Source organism: Aspergillus sydowii (genome assembly GCF_001890705.1).
Source record: "Aspergillus sydowii CBS 593.65 unplaced genomic scaffold ASPSYscaffold_1, whole genome shotgun sequence".
Lineage (NCBI taxonomy): Eukaryota > Fungi > Ascomycota > Eurotiomycetes > Eurotiales > Aspergillaceae > Aspergillus > Aspergillus sydowii.
The window spans coordinates 2,621,894-2,641,120 of record NW_024467859.1 but is presented as its reverse complement, the minus strand read 5'-3'; the positions used below and the strand labels follow the sequence as shown (position 1 = coordinate 2,641,120).

The following is a 19,227-nucleotide window of genomic DNA, read 5'->3' as shown; positions in this document are numbered from 1 at the left end:
TTTCTTCACTCCTTCTCTCCCTTTGTTTAATGAAATCGTCAACGTAGCGTCTCTGTTGTTTACGACGCGATAAATATACGCATACGCAGCTCGAACATTCCAGTCAGCAACTGTCATCAATTGCTCTTGCCCGTGCGCCAGGCAACTCCTTCGAACACTGTCCAGGCCTCTTGCTCTCCCTCTGCCTCTACAATCTACGGTCTCTTGTCGCTTCATATCACAAAATGTTGGCGGCAGGGCTTCTCGCTCTTCTGCCCCTCGCGGCAGCTGCCACATCTGTCGCTCCTCGAGATACCAAAGCATGCAACAACTCACCGAGCCTTTGTTCAAAGTCATACGGCGAAATAACCCACCTTGGAGCGCACGATAGCGCATTTTTGAGAGATAGTTCGACGGGTAATTCGATTTCTGGTAATCAGTGAGTTGAGCATTTTCTCTGCAGCCGACTGTGTGGTATCCGTACTGGGGGGACTAACTTGGCCTGCTTGTGCTAGGCATTACAATACTACCGTTCAACTCGATGCTGGCGTCCGCTTAGTATCCGCCCAGGTGCACCAGGACGGTTCTGAATTGCACTTGTGCCATTCGACCTGCAGTCTTCTAGATGCCGGTAAACTTAGCACGTGGCTAACTGAGATCAAGGACTGGCTGGACTCAAATCCAAACGAAGGTATGGCTTGTCGGGGTTCGCATGAATTTCGCATATGGGAATATCAATACTGACCGTGTTCTCTTTAGTGGTGACGGTTTTGTTGGTGAATTCCGATGACGCAAAAGGCTCAGACCTCGACGCAGAGTTCAAGGCTGCAAAGATCACCGACTATGCCTACAAACCTACCTCGCAGGGGCCGCCAACATCATGGCCGACACTCCAGAGTCTAATTGATGATGGAACCCGTTTAATGACGTTTGTCACGCCGTTGAGCGACAATGCAGGTGCGACGTATCTTATGGATGAGTTCAAGTATATCTTCGAAAACCCATACGACGTCACGTCGCCCTCGAACTTCTCCTGCAATCTCGATCGGCCGTCCACCGTCGATAGTGCCGCCTCCGCCATTGCAGCCAACATGCTCCCACTGCAGAACCATTTTCTTTACCAGACCGTTGTCCTAGACTACCAGGCTCCCAACGATAGTTATGTCGATACCACAAACGCCCCGTCTGGAGGCGTGGGAAATCTTGGCGATGCGGCATCCGACTGCAAAACGGCCTGGGGCCGCCAACCAGCCTTCATCCTGGTAGACTACTTTGAAAAGGGTCCGGCCATAGAGACGGTAGACAAACTCAATGGCGTCACAGACGCTGTCGGCCGCACGAATATATCCGCCGTTGCGGAAGACCAGGAGAGCTCCGCATCCACCTACTCGAATGTGTTCAAGGGTCTAGTTGACCTCGTCCGCAGCGCCCAGGCCGGAGCTAACCCTAGCATGGGTGAATGGGTATGGGCGGGCGGAGACTGGGGAGAGATACTAGGTGGAGGCATTGCTCTTTCGTAGATCAGTTTGGATTAGCCTTTTTTCCCCCATTCTCCTTTTACTGATTTATTAATTCTTTCGGCTGTAACGAACCCCAGCCTTGATATCGATTGTGTTAGAGGAATCTTGATTGCTAGAACTGGAATTCATGCATAGGTTCGGCGTTGTGGAATGCGTTATTGGTTAGCCAAGTATGCTAGAAGCCATGCTTGCATTGTTGTAATATCTAAGCGACAACTTTTTCTGCGTTCCTAAGCGATATCTTATCATCTTATCATGTACTAGTGGTTAACCAATACAGACCCCTGCCACAAAAGTGAACCAAGTACTGTACTATCTTCCTTAGGGTGGCCGACTCCGCTTAATGTATCCGTTACTCCTTCAGGAGTTGGTGAACCTTATTCACCTTGTCTTCGGCAGATTGCACCTTGTCGGTTCTGCAGGCCAAGAAAACACCGAAATCGAAGTTAGCTTAGCTCCCATGTTTGTGAGGTATTCGCGAAACGCGCAGCAGCCGCAGCATACCCCTCCCCCAGCCCGCAGGGTATCAATTGCACATCTGACTTCACATGGAAATTGCCTCAGTCAAGAACCCAATCCAGCCCAGCCAGATGGTGCAACCGACACATGCTGCAGGCCAGTGGAGCGTGGGCAGTGTAACGCGGGTAGGCAGGCAGGTTGGCAGGAATAGGTATAGAGGAGGGAAAATTAAGTGGAGTCCAGGGCAACGGACCTTGTACCAACGCGGACATCAGTCTGAATCCTCACGACGCCTTGTTCATGCAGTATCGTGTGAGCCTGGCCAATGACTTGATGCACTTTGTCCCAGGGTCCTTCTATTTGTTTGCAACCAGTGCCACCCCGGTCGGGCGGGCGAGGAGGAGCTCGTTAGTCTGCGTCTGACACATCAATTGTGATCGGGGTACAGTAGTGATGATTGGAGAAAGTGGAGCGAGTGAGAAAGAAAGAGGAGTAGGGGAAGGCAGACGACAAGGCGCTTCGGACCGTGAGACAGGGTAATTCTGGGGCGATGACAGGGGAGCCTGGAGTAGGCAGCATCGGTAGGGGACGAGTAGGTCGACTACCCGTGGACAGTCGGACAGGACGTACCGAGCGTAGTTCCGGCCGAGTGCATGACGTATTTCAGACCGGATTTCTCGACGAGGCGCTGGACATCTGCGACCTGAGCGGAAACGGAGGGGGACGATGTGCCAATCTATGCAAGAGTGGTGTTAGTCTGTCGTGTTGTGCCTGCACATGGTCGTGTGAAGAAGTGGTGGGGAAGCCGCCCCGGGAAGATTGATAGGACACGGAGGGGAGATAGGAAGAGCAGAACCAGGCAAACAGGCGAACCGCGGGGAAACAGGTTGCAGCGTGTGCGAGAGTAACAGGGAGACGTACGGGGATCAGACAGAAGTCTGCAAGGCAGTGAGAGGGAGTTGGGATGGAGGCCATTGCGGGGTGTGTTCAGGGCGATCGAGGTGTCAGTTCGCGTGGGCTCCACTGATAGAGAGCTCTCCTTGCTTTTCTTCTCCCCGGGAAGGATGACGGATGACGGATGACGCTATTTTCGGAGGACTTCGATCTTGGAATTCGCAATTTAATGGCAGTTCCACAAGGCGACGGAGTTTGATGGTGAATGGAGAAAGGAGATGGGGGATGAAAGCTAAGCCTGTGGCCCCTCTTGTAGCGCCGCGGGGTCTCGCAGTCGAGGTTGACTCAACTGTTTACCAGATTGAGGGCTGCTCATGCAGGTCAAGACCAAAGCGATGCATTGCATTCTTGACGTCCACTCGACATCACGGCAGCAGCAGGACCATTCGCAGCCGCATCTGCGACTGAGGAGTACACCTCGCAGTACTCTTGGTCTCTTACAGACTCACGAGAACAAGAGCGGGGCGCAGAGTCAGTTTGCAGCATGTTACTCGCTCCCTTGGCATTTCCACCGCGCTGGATCTCTGGTTCGCAACTTTGTTTAATTATCGTCGCTTTCGTCGTTCAGGAGGCCTCCTGTTTCGATTCTTCTATTTCTTCTCTCCGTCCCCTGCTCCTTTCTGTCTCTCCCGGCCTCCAGTCTCCATCCTCTCTGTCGCAGGGGTTGGCTTCGGTCAGTCCTTCTGGAAGCAGCGGCACCCCTGCTTAGCCTGAGCCTGTCGCTCGCTTCTGCGATTGCTTGCATGACTTCAGCAGATCTTCTTCCTCCGACCTTCACCCTCACCTATGACCACATTCCTCGGGCCACCAACCACTCCTCGGACTGACCGCTAGTCTCTTCGCGCTGCCTGTAATTCGCGCGGCCACTGGCAGCCCCCAATTGACCGAGAGTGTCCGTGCCCGACGTCTTCAATCCTGCGCTCAGCTGTCTGTACCTCTGGCCCAAGTGGTGAACGCCAAAGTGGTGACTGTGAGTCGACCCTTTTACGCCATCCACAGTACCCGCTCATCCCGAGTTCAGCCCTGCTCGAGTGTCTGGGCTTTTCCGCCTTAACCACCCCCCCCCCCCCAAATAGAACGTGACCCCGCAGGCCGTTGTCGCATTCAAGTTCTAAGAAGCTCTCGGTGCTGTCGGCTTCAGCAGTCGCAGCGTCATCTGCAGAGAGCGCTTTTCGTCGATCGCGAATCACAATCTCATTGGCAGCACGTTCACTCGAGAGGCGAAGCGCTGCGCCTACGACACTCTAAATTTTGCACAGGACTCAACGCCTGGGTCAAGGACCCTCTACACTAAACGCAATCGGGCTTTCCTCCTTATCACCTGGAGCTCTTACTCTCCAGCTGGGACCAGCCAAGCGCGTCCTGGGTTTCTGGGCCATACCTCAGCTGAGTTAAGCGGCGCCATAAATAACCACTCCTTCGAGCTTATTTCCCGCCTGTCTCGGCTCAATTGGCTGGAACGAACGAGGCACAGTCATTCCATTCGGACGGAGGCGACGCCGGAATAAGCAAAACTAAAAGCAAATCACTGTGTGACCACGCTTCTTACCACACGAAGCGCGAGTTGTTGGCCTCGTCAACGAGGCTGATAACATTTGACTTAGTGAAGCAGTGGTGTCAGTGGTGTTACTGAATTAACCACGGCCAGTGTCGGCTGATAGATTGGCTTCATCTGTGCGAGAAACGCGATCCTGCTTTTTTATTTCTTACTTTTTTTTTACTTTTTCCGAAGCCCTACTCCTGCTGCTCTCCTGTCGCCCGAGCCCAGACAGATATTATTTAACCCAGTCCTTCGGTACCCAAGTGTCCCCCATTCGAGTCACACTTTCATTCACTCTCTCAAGCACCCATCTTCTTATTTCTTAGGGCTTTCTTTTTTTTTTTTTCTGGGTCGTGTGCGCTTTTACAAAAACGGACTGCCGACGTGGCCATGGTTCTTTCAAAAAAACTTAAACCCAGAACAATCCTGCATCTAACAACGTGACGAATGACGCAAATCAAGTCGTTAGAGCTCCCCTCTGGGGCTCAGCTTTCATATCTCGCCGAAGGTGGCGCGAATATTATCTATTGGATTGTGGCACCGGTTAGCTCGCCGAAAGGCTCGAAAATTGGTTCTCATTTACCGAGTTCCAGCGAAACCCAAACTTTTATGACTGTGCCTGCGGAGTACAAAGGGAAGTTGCTGCGACTCCGCAAGGACACACCGGCAGGTGTATCGTACCAGGAAATCGCGCGGAACTTTGACAAGAACATTCGTCCATTATTTAGACCGGAAGAATTGGTGGACCAGGAACTAGTATACTTACCCGAAGGACTCACCCAGCACTGCAATGAGCAATTGCGCACCGATGAGCTCACTGGAAAGCGACCGAAACAAAGACGAGGACTTTATCTCTCCGTGACTGAGCCATTTGGGCTGCTAGTTACAGACATGACCTCCCTTGGCAACCCTGGGACAGAGCTAGCCGAACTGAAGCCGAAGTGGCTTTTTCCATCCCCGTCTGCACCATCGGGCGTTCGAAGATGTCGCACCTGCGCTCTGCGGGACATGAAACACCACGACGCGCGACGAGTGGGGGCGTCAGAAGCGACATCCTTCTGCCCTCTGGACTTGGTATCCGACAAGTTCGAAAACGTTTTGCGTGCGACCAAATTCGTTAAGGGATATAAAGATCATGCCCGGCTAGCGAGAGTTCTATATCGGAACCCTACGCTGCTGAAGCTTTTATCCCACCAACGGAGCCTGAAAGATGTTGGACTCTACGGACCGTCGCCACATTCCCGAGATAAGTCTTTGGCAATGACAATCCGAGATTGCACAATGTATATCAAGGTACCTATCCCATAGGCAAGGAAACTTGTTCAAGCCTCGTCGATCCTACACGAAATGACACGGCGGTTTACTAATTTTGCCCAGATGCCCCGAAATGAAAAAGGTCGCGTCGAGATTCGACTCGGCGATCTGGATTTGAAGACTGCAGGTGGAGGCAAAGCCCAATACTGGTTGGATCTAGAGCATCGATTGATCAACGAAGGCTGGTATATGGGCACTAAAGGCAATGTTCACCCATGCGAGTGTGCTCTACAAAACCCGCGAGCTCAGCCTCCTCAATCCATGTGAGACTTTGGCTTTTCCTTTTGTCTTGCATTCCACACTCTACGTTCACTATGAGCAGCAATCTAATAAGACTACAGCTTATGTGCTGGAGTTGCATTTAGTCTTCATACCACGAAAGTTTCATGACCGTGATTGATACGAGAACCCTGTTTCGGCGTTTGTTATTATTACTATCTGGTTTTGCGTCTTGTCCCGCCTTGCGCCCATTGGGGCTCACACATTTTTTCGGTTCCACGGAAGAGTGCTGGTTTCGGGTTTATTCATGTGTTTGGGCTTTATACGGTTAGGTTTTACTTATACCCCGACGTTCTGGTGTTTCCTTTGTGCGTTTTATAGTCATCACTGTTGGGAGGTATTCTGTATTTAACATATTGCATATTGTTGGCGAGCTGTTTGGGTGACACGGGAGTCTTTCGGCTGGTCGAGGTAGATCTATAACAACTCTCTTCTTTACAACAAGACAAGATCGGAATTGATGCTGATCGATCTGAACATTTGATGACACCCTGTAGTCCACCGCAAGTATTAGTTTATCATCCCTAATCGCTTCCTAATCATGACTCAAGGTTGACAAAGGTCAGATCTCGGGCTTGGCAGGGACTCGGATATATTTTCGGATCGTACGCTCCTTTCAATCTCACCCATAACAACTAATACAGGTCAAGTTTACATAGCACCATGGCAGTTCGGCGCGTCAATATTCGGCTTTTCTCTCTACGGCCTTCAATATATCTACCTAGTATTTGCGCCAACATTGCGGGCAGAACTGCAGGTGTCCGGTCTTTTTCCTTCTCCGAACGGAAACAGGATGTAAACAACAGCAAGACCGACACCTTCGTTGAAATTGCCAAAGCTCGACGCACCATTTACCAGCTCGGAAACAAGAGTCCCGCTTCGGACTCCAAGATTGAGGAGCTTGTCAACTCCGCTATTTTGAATGTCCCTAGCTCCTTCAACACCCAGTCGACACGCCTAGTCGTCCTCTTGCACGACGAGCACAAGCGCCTGTGGGATATCGGTATCAGTGTCTTTCAGGACATGGTTAAAACAGGTGCCATACCGGAAGATGTGTGGGGAAAGCAGACTTTGCCTAAACTACAGGGATTCCAAGCCGGTGTTGGAACGGTATGTTGTTCCTAAAGCTGCATGGTGAGATGCCGATTGGTTTAAAGATTGGTTCTGACAATTGTGGACAGATTCTATTCTATGAAGATCCAGCACACATAAAGCCGTTCTCGGAGAAGTTTGCTCTCTATAAGGACAAATTTGTACCCTGGGCAGACCACTCTAATGCTATGCATCAATACTTCCGTATGTTTGGCCCGGCCTCCCCTATTTTTCCTTTTTTGTTTGGCTTTAATGTTATTGTGATGGGCTGACATCATGCAAGTTTGGACCGGACTCGAATCTCTGGGATTTGGCGCCAACCTGCAGCACTATAACCCTCTGATTGATGCCCCAGTTGCTAAGCAGTGGGACATCCCAGCTGACTGGAGACTTATCGCGCAGTTGGTTTTCGGTAGCCCTGAGACTACCCCCGGCGAGAAGAGCCAGAAGCCAATTGAGGAGCGGGTTAAGATATATGGGAAACAGTAAGATGATGTGGTGCTCATCATCGGGCAAACTCAAGCGCACTGCACACCCCTGGACGCATTATTGTTAGAGCAACTATAGAACATGGCTGGTCCAATAGACATGAGTGTTTTTGATGTACTGGGCATGTCGCAAATAGTTTTGCACCGACCGATCTTGGTCGCTCCTTCCTTAAGCACTCGCAATGCCAGCACCGCGAATTTCCAAGAATGCCCTTTCCAATTCCTATAAGACATGATGGCATTTCTTTCCACTGGTTTTTTCGCTGTCCTATCTCAAGACCTAACTACCAACTAGCTCTAAGCCGCCTATATTCATATCTCCTCATTTCCTGCTTTATATTCATACTGTATCATCATGGTGCTTCCTCATCTGCCAGGAGCAGCGGCTACCTTCTCTTTCCTCGCTGCAACTATCATTCCTAGCGCCCGAGCCTTGTTCTCAGATGCCAACATCACAGACCGAGCTGTGCATCTTCCCTACGGCACCTATATCAACCACTGCTACATACCCGGAAAGGTGGCCCTTACCTTCGATGATGGGCCATATATGTACACGGAAGAACTTCTTGGAATCCTTGATCAATATGGCGCAAAGGCCACCTTTTTCGTGAACGGCTACAACCTGGAAAACAACGAATGGCTCCTCCAGCGTATAATAAACGAAGGGCATCAATTAGCATCGCACACGTAAATCCCCAATATTTCCCACCGGCGCTTTAAAGGTGTCTTCATAGCTAACTATATGCTATTTAGATGGAGCCACGCCGAGCTCCCTATTCTTGGCTATGACCAAATCGTCGATCAAATGACGTCTCTCGAATCTGCCTTTGTGGATGCTGTCGGTGTGGTGCCCACCTATATGCGGCCACCATATCTCGCCGTCAACGATTATGTCCTTAGTGTTATGGGGGATCTTGGATACCATGTTATTGGGGCTAGCATCGACACAAAGGACTACGAGAATGATCACCCAGATTTGATTGGCCGCAGTGTGGCTAAATTTAATCGCGAGTTGGACCAGGGAGGCACGATCATCTTGTCCCACGACATTCATGAGCAAACAGTCCGCACTTTGACACATATAATGCTGGACGAAATTTATGAACGAGGGATGATGCGTAAGTCACATTTTCTAATTTTGCCTTTGCACCTCCTTGGTCAGGCTTTTGGAGGATTTGACTAACAACTCGAACAGCGACCACCGTTGGAGAGTGCCTGGGCGAGGATATATGGTATCGTTAGCTAAGACGACCCTTTGTTACGTATTATTAGCCTCTCCCTGGTTTAGAACTCGTCCAGTGAATTAATTGTGGTTGGAATTGGTCTGTTCCTGCAGAGTAGTTGTACACCCTGTTACACATGATATAACTTGGACATAGTTCACGTAGCTCCTTGCAGTCTACGGTAATAACAAGTCGCGCAGTATATGCAACTGTACATTCCAAAAGAAAGTTCCGATAATAGACTTTTTCATGATATCGTATCGTTCTATCACACACTTGAATTTTGGACTATCCACCGCATCATATATTATTAAATAATTTAGTCCTCATCCCAGTTAGCGTTGGGAGCAGGAGGCTTAGGCCCACCAGCCTGTCGAGCAACGATAATCTGGTCAACGCTGAGAACAGTCCTAGCCGACTCACTAGCCAGACGAATAGCCCAGCTCTTGGAAGCAAGCAGGTCGAGAATACCCTCTTCCACGGAGTCCAAAGTGCCAGCCGACGAGGATCCCTCAAGATCAACTCCAGTAGTCCAGTAGGGCTCCTCTCCATCCTCAGCAGACTTTCCTTCCTCTCCGCCATTCTCGGCGTTAACGCGGTGGTGTGCAGTGTAGAGACGGGATAGAACCTCGGTTGCGTCGAGACCGGCGGATTCAGCGAGCGTGCGTGGGATGACCTCGAACGCCTCGGCGTATTTGCGGATAGCGTGCTGAGGGAGACCCGGTGTCCGGTCTGCGAAGGCGGAGATGCGCTCGACGAGCTGGATTTCTGTTGCACCGGCGCCGGGGACGAGGCGGGGGTCCTTGGTGATGGCCTTGACGGCGTTGACGCCGTCGTCGATGGCACGCTCGACGTCGTCGAGGTGGTTCTGGGTTGCGCCGCGGAGGACGATGGTCGAGGTGCGGGTGACGGCGGTGGAGTCTTCCTGGCGGAAGACGGTGACACGGTCGCCGCCGATTTCAGTGGTTTCGACGACGTCGATAGAACCCATTTCGTCGGGCATGGGAGCGCCAAGGCGAGCGAGGGGCGTAGCGCCGACGACGCGGCAGAGACGGCGGAGCTCGAACTTGGAGAGGATCTTGACCACGCAGATGTTGAAGCGGTTGAGGTAGTGGAGGGCTAGGTCGCCGACTTGGGCGCCAGCGACGACGACGCGGAGGCCGGAGTCGTAGAGTTCCTTGATGGCAGATTCGAGGCGCTCTTCCTCGCCCTTAGTGAACTCAAGCATGTCTTGGGCGTTCTTGAGGAGGACGGTGCCCTTGGTCTCGGTTTGGGAGATGTCAATCGGGCAGCTGAATACACCGACCTTCGCCTTCTGGACCTTCTTGATCGCGCCTTCGGGTTCGCGGCCGAACACCATACCCTTGATCACGCGGGACTGTTCCAGGCTGCCTCCCATGATCTTCACGACGCGAACATTATCGACGTTGAAGTTGAGGGGATTCTTGGGGAAGACGGCGAGAACGGCCTCCGCAACAAGGGAAGCCAGGATCTGCTCAGTACCGGACTGCTTACTGGCAACTACCGTGCGGAGGGCCTTGGAGAGTTCGTCCTGGGAGCGCATGTCCTGTAAACGGTCCACGGCAAGATCTAATATTGCAAATCACCGGTTAGCCATGGTTTGTCGGAGGCTTGAGGAATGGATCCCGAGGTGTTCTGCTACGACACCCCTGAAAGAGTAACAACCCACCTTCCAGCACCTTAAGTGCAAAGTTCTGTGCTTTCTCATAACCCTGAACAATATCACTCGTCTTCAGGCCCAACCGTAGCAATTCTTCAGCCTTCTTCAGCAGTTCACCTGCCAACACAATAACTAGATTGGTTCCGTCACCCATCTCCGCATCTTGCTGTTGACTCGCCATAACCAGCAGCTTAGCAGCCGGGTGAACCACTTCCAACTCGCGCAGGATTGTAGCGGCGTCTGATGTGAGAATCATTTTTTGCAGGTGGTTGATGACAATCTTGTTGCGGCCATACGGACCAAGAGACGTTTGAACGGTCTGGGAGATAGCCTGGCAGGCCTCGATGTTGCGGATAACGGCACCATCTTCAGCGTCGTGGCTGCAATCATTTTTTTTTCGCGTTAGCAAGAATATCCACGTTCGTTGATCTGGCTTGGATGTTCTCCTGAATCTCCTCCGTGGAGAATTCGCGGGGGGACAATCTTGAGTGGGAATCGCTTACCTTTGGTAGCCTGGCTTGAAGAGGCCGGCCTGGGAAGGACCGGGTAGAGACAGCGACATGATGAGTGTAAGTTCTTCCCCTCGGATTAGATAGGATCCAATTGAGAGAAAGGGTCAGAGAGGGAGATACCGTGACGCTGTGATGAAGCTGCTACTGCTTGGGGATTTTTTGGCGGAGCTTCGAGACGGTCTGGCGGCGGCTGTTTGCATGGTTTGCATTGCGAGGGGCTAGGGCATATGCTTGGCATCCATGTCGGTTTAGCATTGTATATTGAAACTGAACACAACGAAGTCTCATTCTCTGCGAGCTGGTTTATTTAAACTGAAACTCGAGTTGACATCTTCATACTCGGGAAAACCGAAACCGAAAAACTAATCCAGCCCATAAACGCCAAATTTCCCTTCTCAATCTTTCTATTGGTGTACTTGCAAGTGCATGGACATCACCAGACAGACTAGACTTTGCTATCAGATGCAGATTCCTTCTGGGCCATTTCATCGAGACTTAGCATAACATTATTGACGCTCCGAACTCCCTGAGTCAATACCATCGCTTGGTCTATGATTTTCCAGAGTAGACCGACTATCTTCTGTCGATCTGCGTCCCAAGACAATGACAACCTGGAGTACTGTGTAGCAAGGGAAGTCAGATCAGTTCTGGGAAATATCGCCCTAGGACGATAACAATATGAACAAGGAAAGTTTTACCTGACCAAGGTCATTAACATGGAAAAACCTCCAATCCTAGCTGTCTGTATGAAGACCATAGAGGTTCGCAACATCCCAAGCGGCTTTTTTCGCGCGATGGACAGCCGCTGGTGACAGGAATAGGAGTTAACAACACTGTCCAGAAGTCCAAGCGGAACAATTGACTTTACTTACTCATAGCTGCGAGGACTTCCTCACTCCCAGCTTCCAAACCCGGGCGTATCTTTTCTGAGAACCACTAGGTTAAGGTCTATTCCTGCGCGCTCGCCATACTTTAGAGCATAGGTTACAACCACTTCAAGGGGTTCCTTCATATCCTGCATGTCGGTCATTTCCTCAGAGACGACATCAAAGGTGACCTTCTGCTGGCAGACCCACAAAGGATTCGAAGGAGCACAAAAGGGTTCATAGCTGCCATCACTCTGGTGTGCCTTCTTCACCTTGCCAAGTTGTGCGAATAGAATAGCATCCATTCTCTGCCGTATCATACCTCTGCCATTGTCCTGCGGATTGGCGACCAAGGAATAATCATCAAGGAGAAATTCTGGAATTTCCAAGTCAATGCTATGTCCTGTGCAGTTGTCTTATACCAAAAGGATTGCGCGAACCGAGTTCTTCCGAAACCTTGATGCTTCGATCAACTTGCCATTCCTTTTCGTGTCCCTTGGCGATACTTGGGGAGAGCTCAAGGGACAACTTAACGCGGCCGATTAGACCGCGCACTTCGCGCTGGATATCCTGGACGGGCTGCATAGCTTGGTGTTGTGAGCTCGGATGTACTCTTTGGGGAAGAAGTGAGAGTTCGGATGGGAAGATGGACTGAGAAAATGGGATGATAAAGCAACCTTAGGTTTCCGCGGTTGTGTTATTGCCATTCCTGACACCGCGCTGTATTTTGCTCAGTCTTCCACTTTTGTATTCACCATTCTTTAGATTTACATACGAAGCATCCAAATTGAGCAGAGCCTATTTGCTGAACCGCCTTTACTCCGAAGCAAGGCTTGCTTTGTTGATGCAGTTTTACTTTCTACTGTGAGAACGAATGGTATTGGCAAGGTCAAGTATCAGCAGGTATGAATTTCACCACCAAGTTTGCCGCGGAAATAGACAAGGTGATCCACATCAATTATCAACTGTTGCTTGTCATGGTAAAGTAGTTAACATTCGAAAGCGACCATTATTGTCTGATTTATGGAGTCTACTCACTAAGAAAGCGATGCCTGCTAGGTACAAGCGCGAAGGGCTGGAAGACATTTCCGGACCCTGAAACAGCCAAATGATATTGATCCCTCGCTTCCCCGATCGGCGTTCGTACTTTGCCGAGGATGAGTGCGTGTTCGCCAGGACCCAGCGTGGGACATCGACAGTCAACACTCAAAACACGAATGGCGAGTCAGATTTACCTAGTGCATCGGGTGGGGAAGACCCATGCTCATCATTTGCTGATTGCGTGGGATCGTCGCGAAGGAAAACGAGATGGCTGAGAGTGAGCGGTTCATGCAGTCGTTTTCCTTCAACTCTCAGGATTCACAGCGATTGCAAATTATACTACTGCGCCTTCGATGTCCTGTTTCGGGTGCTTCAAGAACAAGTCCGCCAAAAAAGATGCCGATGCTCCGCAAGAATCGGTATGTCGAGATATAACCAACCTTGCTCACTGCAGTGATAGAATGCTCATTGTTTCTTCTAGGATGTTTCTCCCAGACCAAACAATAATGTGAAAGTCCCCCCAGCTGCGCCCGGGGACGGTAATCGTCCTGTTGCTACAGTGCCCTCTACCGTAGAGAAACCGAGCCCGCAAGAGCCTGCAAAAGGACCACGGAAGCCCGATGCTGAACTCGATGCAGAGCCCGATGCTGCTCCTGATGCTTCTGCAGTGGACCGATGGCAAGATGCTTTCAAGGGCCTGTCGGAGGATAAACAGAAAACCCTTACGGAAATGGGATTCCACAAACCCAAGACCGCAAATGTCAAATCCACCATTACCGACCTAGTAAACAACGTGAACGAACGGCAGACGGAATGTGAGAAAAAGTTTTGGCGTGTCAAAATTGGTGGTAAAGATATTGTGTTAAGAGAGTATACGACAAGCATTCTTAGCTGGTTGGAAAAGGCTGGAGATATTGCTGTCCAGTTTGCACCGCCCCAAACCAGCCTGCCGTGGGACGTGGTCAAATCTTTGATGCAGGTAAGCATTGATATGCTAGCGTGGATGAAGTCAGAAGCTCATGGTGTCACAGATCCCCGTGAAAGAAGGAGACCAGATGTGTGCTCTGCTAGCAACGACCGAGAAAGTGGTCCGCATTAGTAGCCGTGGTCAATTGTATGAGCAGGTCTACCTGCCTACTGCACCCGAAGTCGAGATGCAGACTATCCATAGGCAACTCGAAGAAGCCTTGCTGAAAATATATTCGACCTCTCTTGAGCTCCTGGNGGACTCCGGGAACCTCTTGGAGAAGAATACTCTTGGACGAACACTGAATTCCATAGTAAATCCTGGCGAACACCAGAGTCAGCTGTCCGGCTTGAAGGAAGCGGAAGACGAGCTTCTTCTCATAGTTCAGGCGTGTGAAGTTCAACGCAGCGCAGATGCAGACGACACGATGATCAACATGCTGAAGGCCTTCAATGATCCCATTCTCAGTATAGATGAAGGCGTCTCTCACCTCTTGGCCCACATGGACGAAAGGGATCGTATTGAAATGCTGGAATGGATCTCTTCAATCCCATTTGGAAGCGATCACGATGGGGTCAGTGAAGACAGAACTCCTGGCACGGGCGAGTGGTTGGTGCAGCACGGGGACTTCCAGAGTTGGGAGGGTACGAACTTGTCGCGTTTCTTCTGGCTTAAAGGCTCACCGGGCACTGGCAAGACTTATCTGACCTCGGCCGTTATCGACCGTGTCCGCGCACGGGTTGCCACAAAGAACGAGGGCTTCGCGTTTTTCTACTGCCGCCGGGGCAACGATGAACGACGCTCGCAACCACGATCAGTTCTACAAAGTTTTGTACGACAGCTCTCAACAAATGCACACAGCCCCGAGGCTGTGCAGACTAAGCTTCGCGACGCTGTCAATGACGCGCGCGAAAATGGCACCAACTTCCGCCTGCAGCAGTGCAGAGAGCTGATCATGAACTCATTAAACCTATATGCGAGGTCTACATTGGTGATTGATGCCCTGGACGAATGTGACCCCGAATCACGGGATGAGTTGACTGAGGCTCTGGACTGGTTCGTGTGCCACAGCCAGAAGCCTGTGAGAATCTTCGTCTCCAGCAGGCCAGATCCAACCATCTTGGGACAATTGTCAAGCGGTCCCACTATCGACATCCAAGCGAGCGACAACCGAGACGATATCAGAAAATACCTCGACGTTGAGATTAACAAAGTGGCTAAGAAGGTCAAGGCCTTGGAGAAGATGAAGGCTGAGGTGATGGAGACGCTGCTTGAGCGCTCACAGGGAATGTTTCAGTGGGCGGTTTTACAAATTCACCAGATTAGTGTAAGGTGCCAATCGCCCGGAAGCATTCGCAATCGTCTCAGAGCACTGCCGGAAACTCTCAAGGAGACATATGATGAGGTTTGGGCTCAGGTCAATGCTTTGGAAAAGCAAGATCGGACACTCGTGATGCGCGCGTTCTTCTGGGCAAGGGCGGCATTCAAGCCCTTGACCTCTGGCGAAATGCTCGCTGCCATCCGTGTGGCACCCAATGGAGACATGATCCCAGTTAATGAGAATCTGGATGAGGATGGTCTCTTGTCCCTCTGCGGCAGATTTCTTGTCGTTGACAGCCAGTTGCAAGTGTGGCGCTTCTCCCATCTTTCGGTCCCGGAATACTTGGAATCGGAGGGCCATTTGCCTCTTTATCAGGCACATTCTCACGCTGTCAGGGTCTCCTTGTCGTACTTCATGAACGCGTATGAAGAACACGATATGCAGGAAGAACCCGAACTCGAGGATCCAGAGGAGGATGTGCCGTCTGCGCTCGAATCAGATAATGGCTTCAGTAAACACCACCTGTTCCACATCTACATGAGACAATGCTGGATGCAGCATACCCGGGGGCTAAAGGGCACCGAGGCGGCGGTTGAAGTAGTCCCTCTCCTGAAGGCCTTTCTAGGGTCTCCGGATGAAACCAGCGTGCAATATAAACGATGGTATCGACAAACCACCCAAGATTATGATCGTTTCATATTCGACTCTGTATTTGAATACTACCGCGAGCCGCACTTTGATAACGAGGAGCTAAGTGCTCTTCTCGACGAGCTCGACCCAGAAGACGTTGGTGTCTTCGCCATGTGTCGCTTTTCGTTCGATACCATTCTGTCAGACTGGTGGGAAGACGCGAATCTTGACATTTCGCGGGTGAACAAGCGTGGTCACAACATGCTCGCAATCGCTGCCAGAGCGGGATCCCTACCTATTTGCAAATGGCTAGTAAATAAGGGAATTAACGTGAACTCAAGAATGCAGGGCTCCAATCATGGAAGCGCGCTTGTCGCCGCCGCCGCGAATGGTCACACTGATGTAGTCAAGTTCCTGGTGGAGTCCGGGGCAGAGGTCAACATGATGCTCTCGGATGGGGAAGGTCATTTCGATAACGCTCTTGCAGCAGCAATTGACTCTGGGAGCCTGGAAACCACTAAGTACCTGGTCCAGAAGGCTGGAGCCGATATCAACCTGCCGCTTCCGCGTTCGTCATTCGGCTTCGCTCTCGGAGAAGCCGCCAATACTCCAGGCGTTGGAATAGTGAAGATCATTTTGGACGCGGGTGCTGATGTGAACATGCAACTCCAAGCTGAATGGGAGGAAACCGCCCTTGTGATCAAGATCCAGAATGAGGAACTGGACGGCGTTAAATACCTGGTTAAAAGCGCAAAGGCTGATGTTAACCTGCCGCTGAGGCGTCGCTTCGGCAATGCCCTCGAAGCTGCAGTGTCAAGAAGAGACCTTGATATAGCCAAGTGGTTGATCAACGAAGCCGGAGCAAATGTGAATGCCCAATCTACGTCCGGAATATACGGCAGTCCCCTCGCAGCCGCTTGCCACCACAACCTTGGAGCAGCCGGGTTTCTGATCGCAGCAGGGGCCGACATCAACGCTCCCCTTTTGGTTGGGAGACACGGCAGCGCCCTTGCAGCCGGATGCGCGGTAGGTGGAACCAATACCGTTCGGTATTTGCTGTCCGCAGGCGCAGACCCCAATATGCGTCTCGGACGGGGCGAATTTGGCAGTGCTCTCGCCGCTGCAGCATACGAGGCAATTGACGTGGAACTTATTCAAGCCTTGGTGGAGGGAGGAGCCGAGATCAACGCGCAGCTCGAGACCGGGGAGTTTGGCTGTGCCCTCGCAGCAGCTGGTGTAGGAGGAGCGACGACGGATATGGATGTGTTCCCGTACCTGGTGGAAGCAGGAGCCGACATCAACATGAAACTCAAGTATGGAGTATTTGGGACCCCGTTCGCCGCAACTGTGTGGGGACGCCAGTTCGAAAAGATCCAGCTTTTGGTGGACAAGGGCGTTGACGTCAACATGCCCCTGGAGAACAAGGACTTCTGCAGCCCGCTTGCAATGGTTGCAGCATTCACCTGGGGTGAAGGCACCATTGAATATCTCCTTGAGCTGGGCGCAGATGTGAACCCCAAACATGGCGGGAAAAGGTATGGCAGCCCGCTGATTGCTGCCGCGGCGTTCGGTCAACCGGAATGCGTGGAGTATCTAATCCAGCAAGGAGCAGACGTGAACCAGAGATTTGAGAGTTCACACTACAACACGGCGTTGCAGGCAGCGGAGGCAGAGTTCTCGCGAGAAGACAGGGACTGGATGTTACGCTTCTTCGGTGGTTATGACGACGATATAGAGGAGATCGTGGAAGAGTGGAAAGAAGAGAAGCCCAGAGTGGTAGAGATCCTGCGCGAGCATGGCGCAACTAGTTGATTGTATTTCATTATCTGCCAGGCATCCGACACCTCTATTTCTGCTCTAGTTTATGATATACAAGAACATAGCGTTTCATAAATTTCTTGTCTGGGACTGACAGCGACTACACATCCATTATCGTTGAGTCACAGGTAGAAATCCGATGGGCATAGTCCCAAGAGTGATCCTTATGAGTGTCGCTTTGAGAATCCTAGTTATAATGTACACATGTTTTTATCTATCACAAAATACTGCTCTACCAACTGAAGTCGTCGCGTGCCTGTCGGAACCCCGGCACTACAGATGGAGCATGTTAGGTCGAAAGAATTCAAACATGGCGAAGAACACTTACCGTAAGATGCAACGCCAAAACATCCACTCTCTTCATATGCGTGCTGAGCCTTATCCATCCTAGTAGTGAAGTTAGTGAGTTGAAGTGTTCAGGGTTCCCGGTAAGACAAACCATCCGCGAATAGATTCCATACGGTTATAACTCTGTCGAAGTCAGCGTTAGTCTCCAAGCCTCGAGTTATATGCAATCACTTACTGATGGATGGGTTGACATAAATTGAGGAGGCACCTGTTTTTCTGCTTTTTGCATGCGAGCCCAGCTATGACCAAATTAGTGGCGTGCGATGGGTTGAGTCAGGGAGGTTACGACGTACAGTCCAACAGCAGCTTCGGGGTCGAAGCATGCTTTTGACATCATCACTAGAAATTGTATTAGCGGCGCATTGGGAATAAAATGAAGATGAACCATACTCAAGCCAATGTTATCTGCCTCAGCCTAGTTGAAGTTAGTGGCGGCTCACATTTCTGAATGGTGGTGTATACTTACTTCCTGCGTTCGAGAGTTCGGCAAACTATACATAAGGTTTAGTAATAAGGACGGGATATTCCCGGACACATCGAAAAGGAGCGCGGTAAGGAAGATAACTCCCATGGTAACGAAGTTGTTGCTCATCCGCTCGCCAGTATGATGGGCCACCACGTGGGCAATCTCGTGGCCCAAAACAGCCGCCAGCCCGTCTTCATCCTGGCAGATGGGTAAAATCCCCGTAAATACGAAAACTTTGCCACTACATAAGAAAAATTTAGAATTGGGTTACATCGCGGCGCAGTCCAGAACAAAGAGCGTAGAGCTTGCTTACCCTGGAAGAACGAAAGCATTCATCATGTTATCGTCCTGGATGACATGGACCTCCCAGTTCGCTCCGTGGATCGGTGCCAAGGGAATCAGACGCTGGAGAATGCGATTCACCATGAGAGTGAGTGGGTGCGATTGAGAGAGGATACGTCCGCGATATTCTCGCAGAACTTCATTGTAGCTCTCCCGGCCCATTTTCAATTCCTGGTTATGAGAGACAATGTTGAACCGTCGCCGACCGGTCATCTAGGAAAGTTCATTCACCATGTCAGAACAAGTGCCCAAGTGCGTGCGATATGCGCATGGAGGGTTTCCCACCTCGACTGTTTCTGTATTGTAGACGTAAAAACCCCCGATAACACCCCCGACTATCACAAAGTGGATCGGTTTCGCATTCCGTATCAGACGGAACACAAATGG

At 51.0% G+C, this 19,227-nt stretch overlaps 6 protein-coding genes across 6 annotated transcripts; 4 read left to right on the top strand and 2 right to left on the bottom strand.

Annotated features, from left to right (window-relative positions):
- Window positions 1–224: 224 nt before the first annotated feature.
- ASPSYDRAFT_138927 (uncharacterized protein) lies at window positions 225–1,499 on the top strand (the record flags this gene model as incomplete). Its single annotated transcript, XM_040840889.1, has 3 exons — window positions 225–418; window positions 495–670; window positions 739–1,499. The coding sequence occupies 3 exons, from the start codon at window positions 225–227 to the stop codon at window positions 1,497–1,499; spliced, it is 1,131 nt and encodes a 376-aa protein (XP_040708069.1).
- Window positions 1,500–1,851: 352 nt separating this feature from the next.
- On the bottom strand, window positions 1,852–2,933 carry ASPSYDRAFT_141212 (thiamine-binding protein; the record flags this gene model as incomplete). The annotated part of the gene is made up of 4 exons (XM_040841121.1): window positions 1,852–1,915; window positions 2,212–2,314; window positions 2,589–2,694; window positions 2,880–2,933. The coding sequence occupies 4 exons, from the start codon at window positions 2,931–2,933 to the stop codon at window positions 1,852–1,854; spliced, it is 327 nt and encodes a 108-aa protein (XP_040708068.1).
- Window positions 2,934–4,899: 1,966 nt separating this feature from the next.
- Window positions 4,900–6,033, top strand: ASPSYDRAFT_141514 (inositol-pentakisphosphate 2-kinase; the record flags this gene model as incomplete). The annotated part of the gene is made up of 2 exons (XM_040841155.1): window positions 4,900–5,745; window positions 5,830–6,033. 2 exons carry the CDS (start codon window positions 4,900–4,902, stop codon window positions 6,031–6,033), a joined length of 1,050 nt encoding a protein of 349 aa, XP_040708067.1.
- A 509-nt stretch (window positions 6,034–6,542) lies between these two features.
- On the top strand, window positions 6,543–7,803 carry ASPSYDRAFT_297614 (nitroreductase family protein). Its single transcript, XM_040844685.1, has 3 exons — window positions 6,543–7,155; window positions 7,227–7,341; window positions 7,421–7,803. Exons 1-3 carry the CDS (start codon window positions 6,709–6,711, stop codon window positions 7,624–7,626), a joined length of 768 nt encoding a protein of 255 aa, XP_040708066.1. The 5' UTR covers window positions 6,543–6,708; the 3' UTR covers window positions 7,627–7,803.
- On the top strand, window positions 7,804–9,017 carry ASPSYDRAFT_297615 (chitin deacetylase). The gene is made up of 3 exons (XM_040844686.1): window positions 7,804–8,312; window positions 8,379–8,743; window positions 8,821–9,017. Exons 1-3 carry the CDS (start codon window positions 7,981–7,983, stop codon window positions 8,865–8,867), a joined length of 744 nt encoding a protein of 247 aa, XP_040708065.1. The 5' UTR covers window positions 7,804–7,980; the 3' UTR covers window positions 8,868–9,017.
- A 150-nt stretch (window positions 9,018–9,167) lies between these two features.
- Window positions 9,168–19,053, bottom strand: ASPSYDRAFT_141062 (M48 family metallopeptidase; the record flags this gene model as incomplete). The annotated part of the gene is made up of 11 exons (XM_040841103.1): window positions 9,168–10,438; window positions 10,539–10,909; window positions 16,794–16,814; window positions 17,142–17,354; window positions 18,009–18,071; window positions 18,124–18,155; window positions 18,208–18,271; window positions 18,326–18,371; window positions 18,423–18,447; window positions 18,499–18,739; window positions 18,812–19,053. 11 exons carry the CDS (start codon window positions 19,051–19,053, stop codon window positions 9,168–9,170), a joined length of 2,589 nt encoding a protein of 862 aa, XP_040708064.1.
- Window positions 19,054–19,227: the final 174 nt, after the last annotated feature.

What these genes read in the sequence shown, in the direction of transcription:
- ASPSYDRAFT_297615 (XM_040844686.1), top strand. Translation starts at nt 7,981, where the DNA reads ATGGTGCTTCCTCATCTGCCAGGAGCAGCGGCTACCTTCTCTTTCCTC. An exon ending in CATCAATTAGCATCGCACAC is followed by an intron (nt 8,313 to 8,378) that starts GTAAATCCCCAA and finishes TATGCTATTTAG; the next exon opens with ATGGAGCCACGCCGAGCTCC. An exon ending in TTATGAACGAGGGATGATGC is followed by an intron (nt 8,744 to 8,820) that starts GTAAGTCACATT and finishes CAACTCGAACAG; the next exon opens with CGACCACCGTTGGAGAGTGC.
- ASPSYDRAFT_297614 (XM_040844685.1), top strand. Translation starts at nt 6,709, where the DNA reads ATGGCAGTTCGGCGCGTCAATATTCGGCTTTTCTCTCTACGGCCTTCA. An exon ending in TCCAAGCCGGTGTTGGAACG is followed by an intron (nt 7,156 to 7,226) that starts GTATGTTGTTCC and finishes AATTGTGGACAG; the next exon opens with ATTCTATTCTATGAAGATCC. An exon ending in TGCTATGCATCAATACTTCC is followed by an intron (nt 7,342 to 7,420) that starts GTATGTTTGGCC and finishes ACATCATGCAAG; the next exon opens with TTTGGACCGGACTCGAATCT.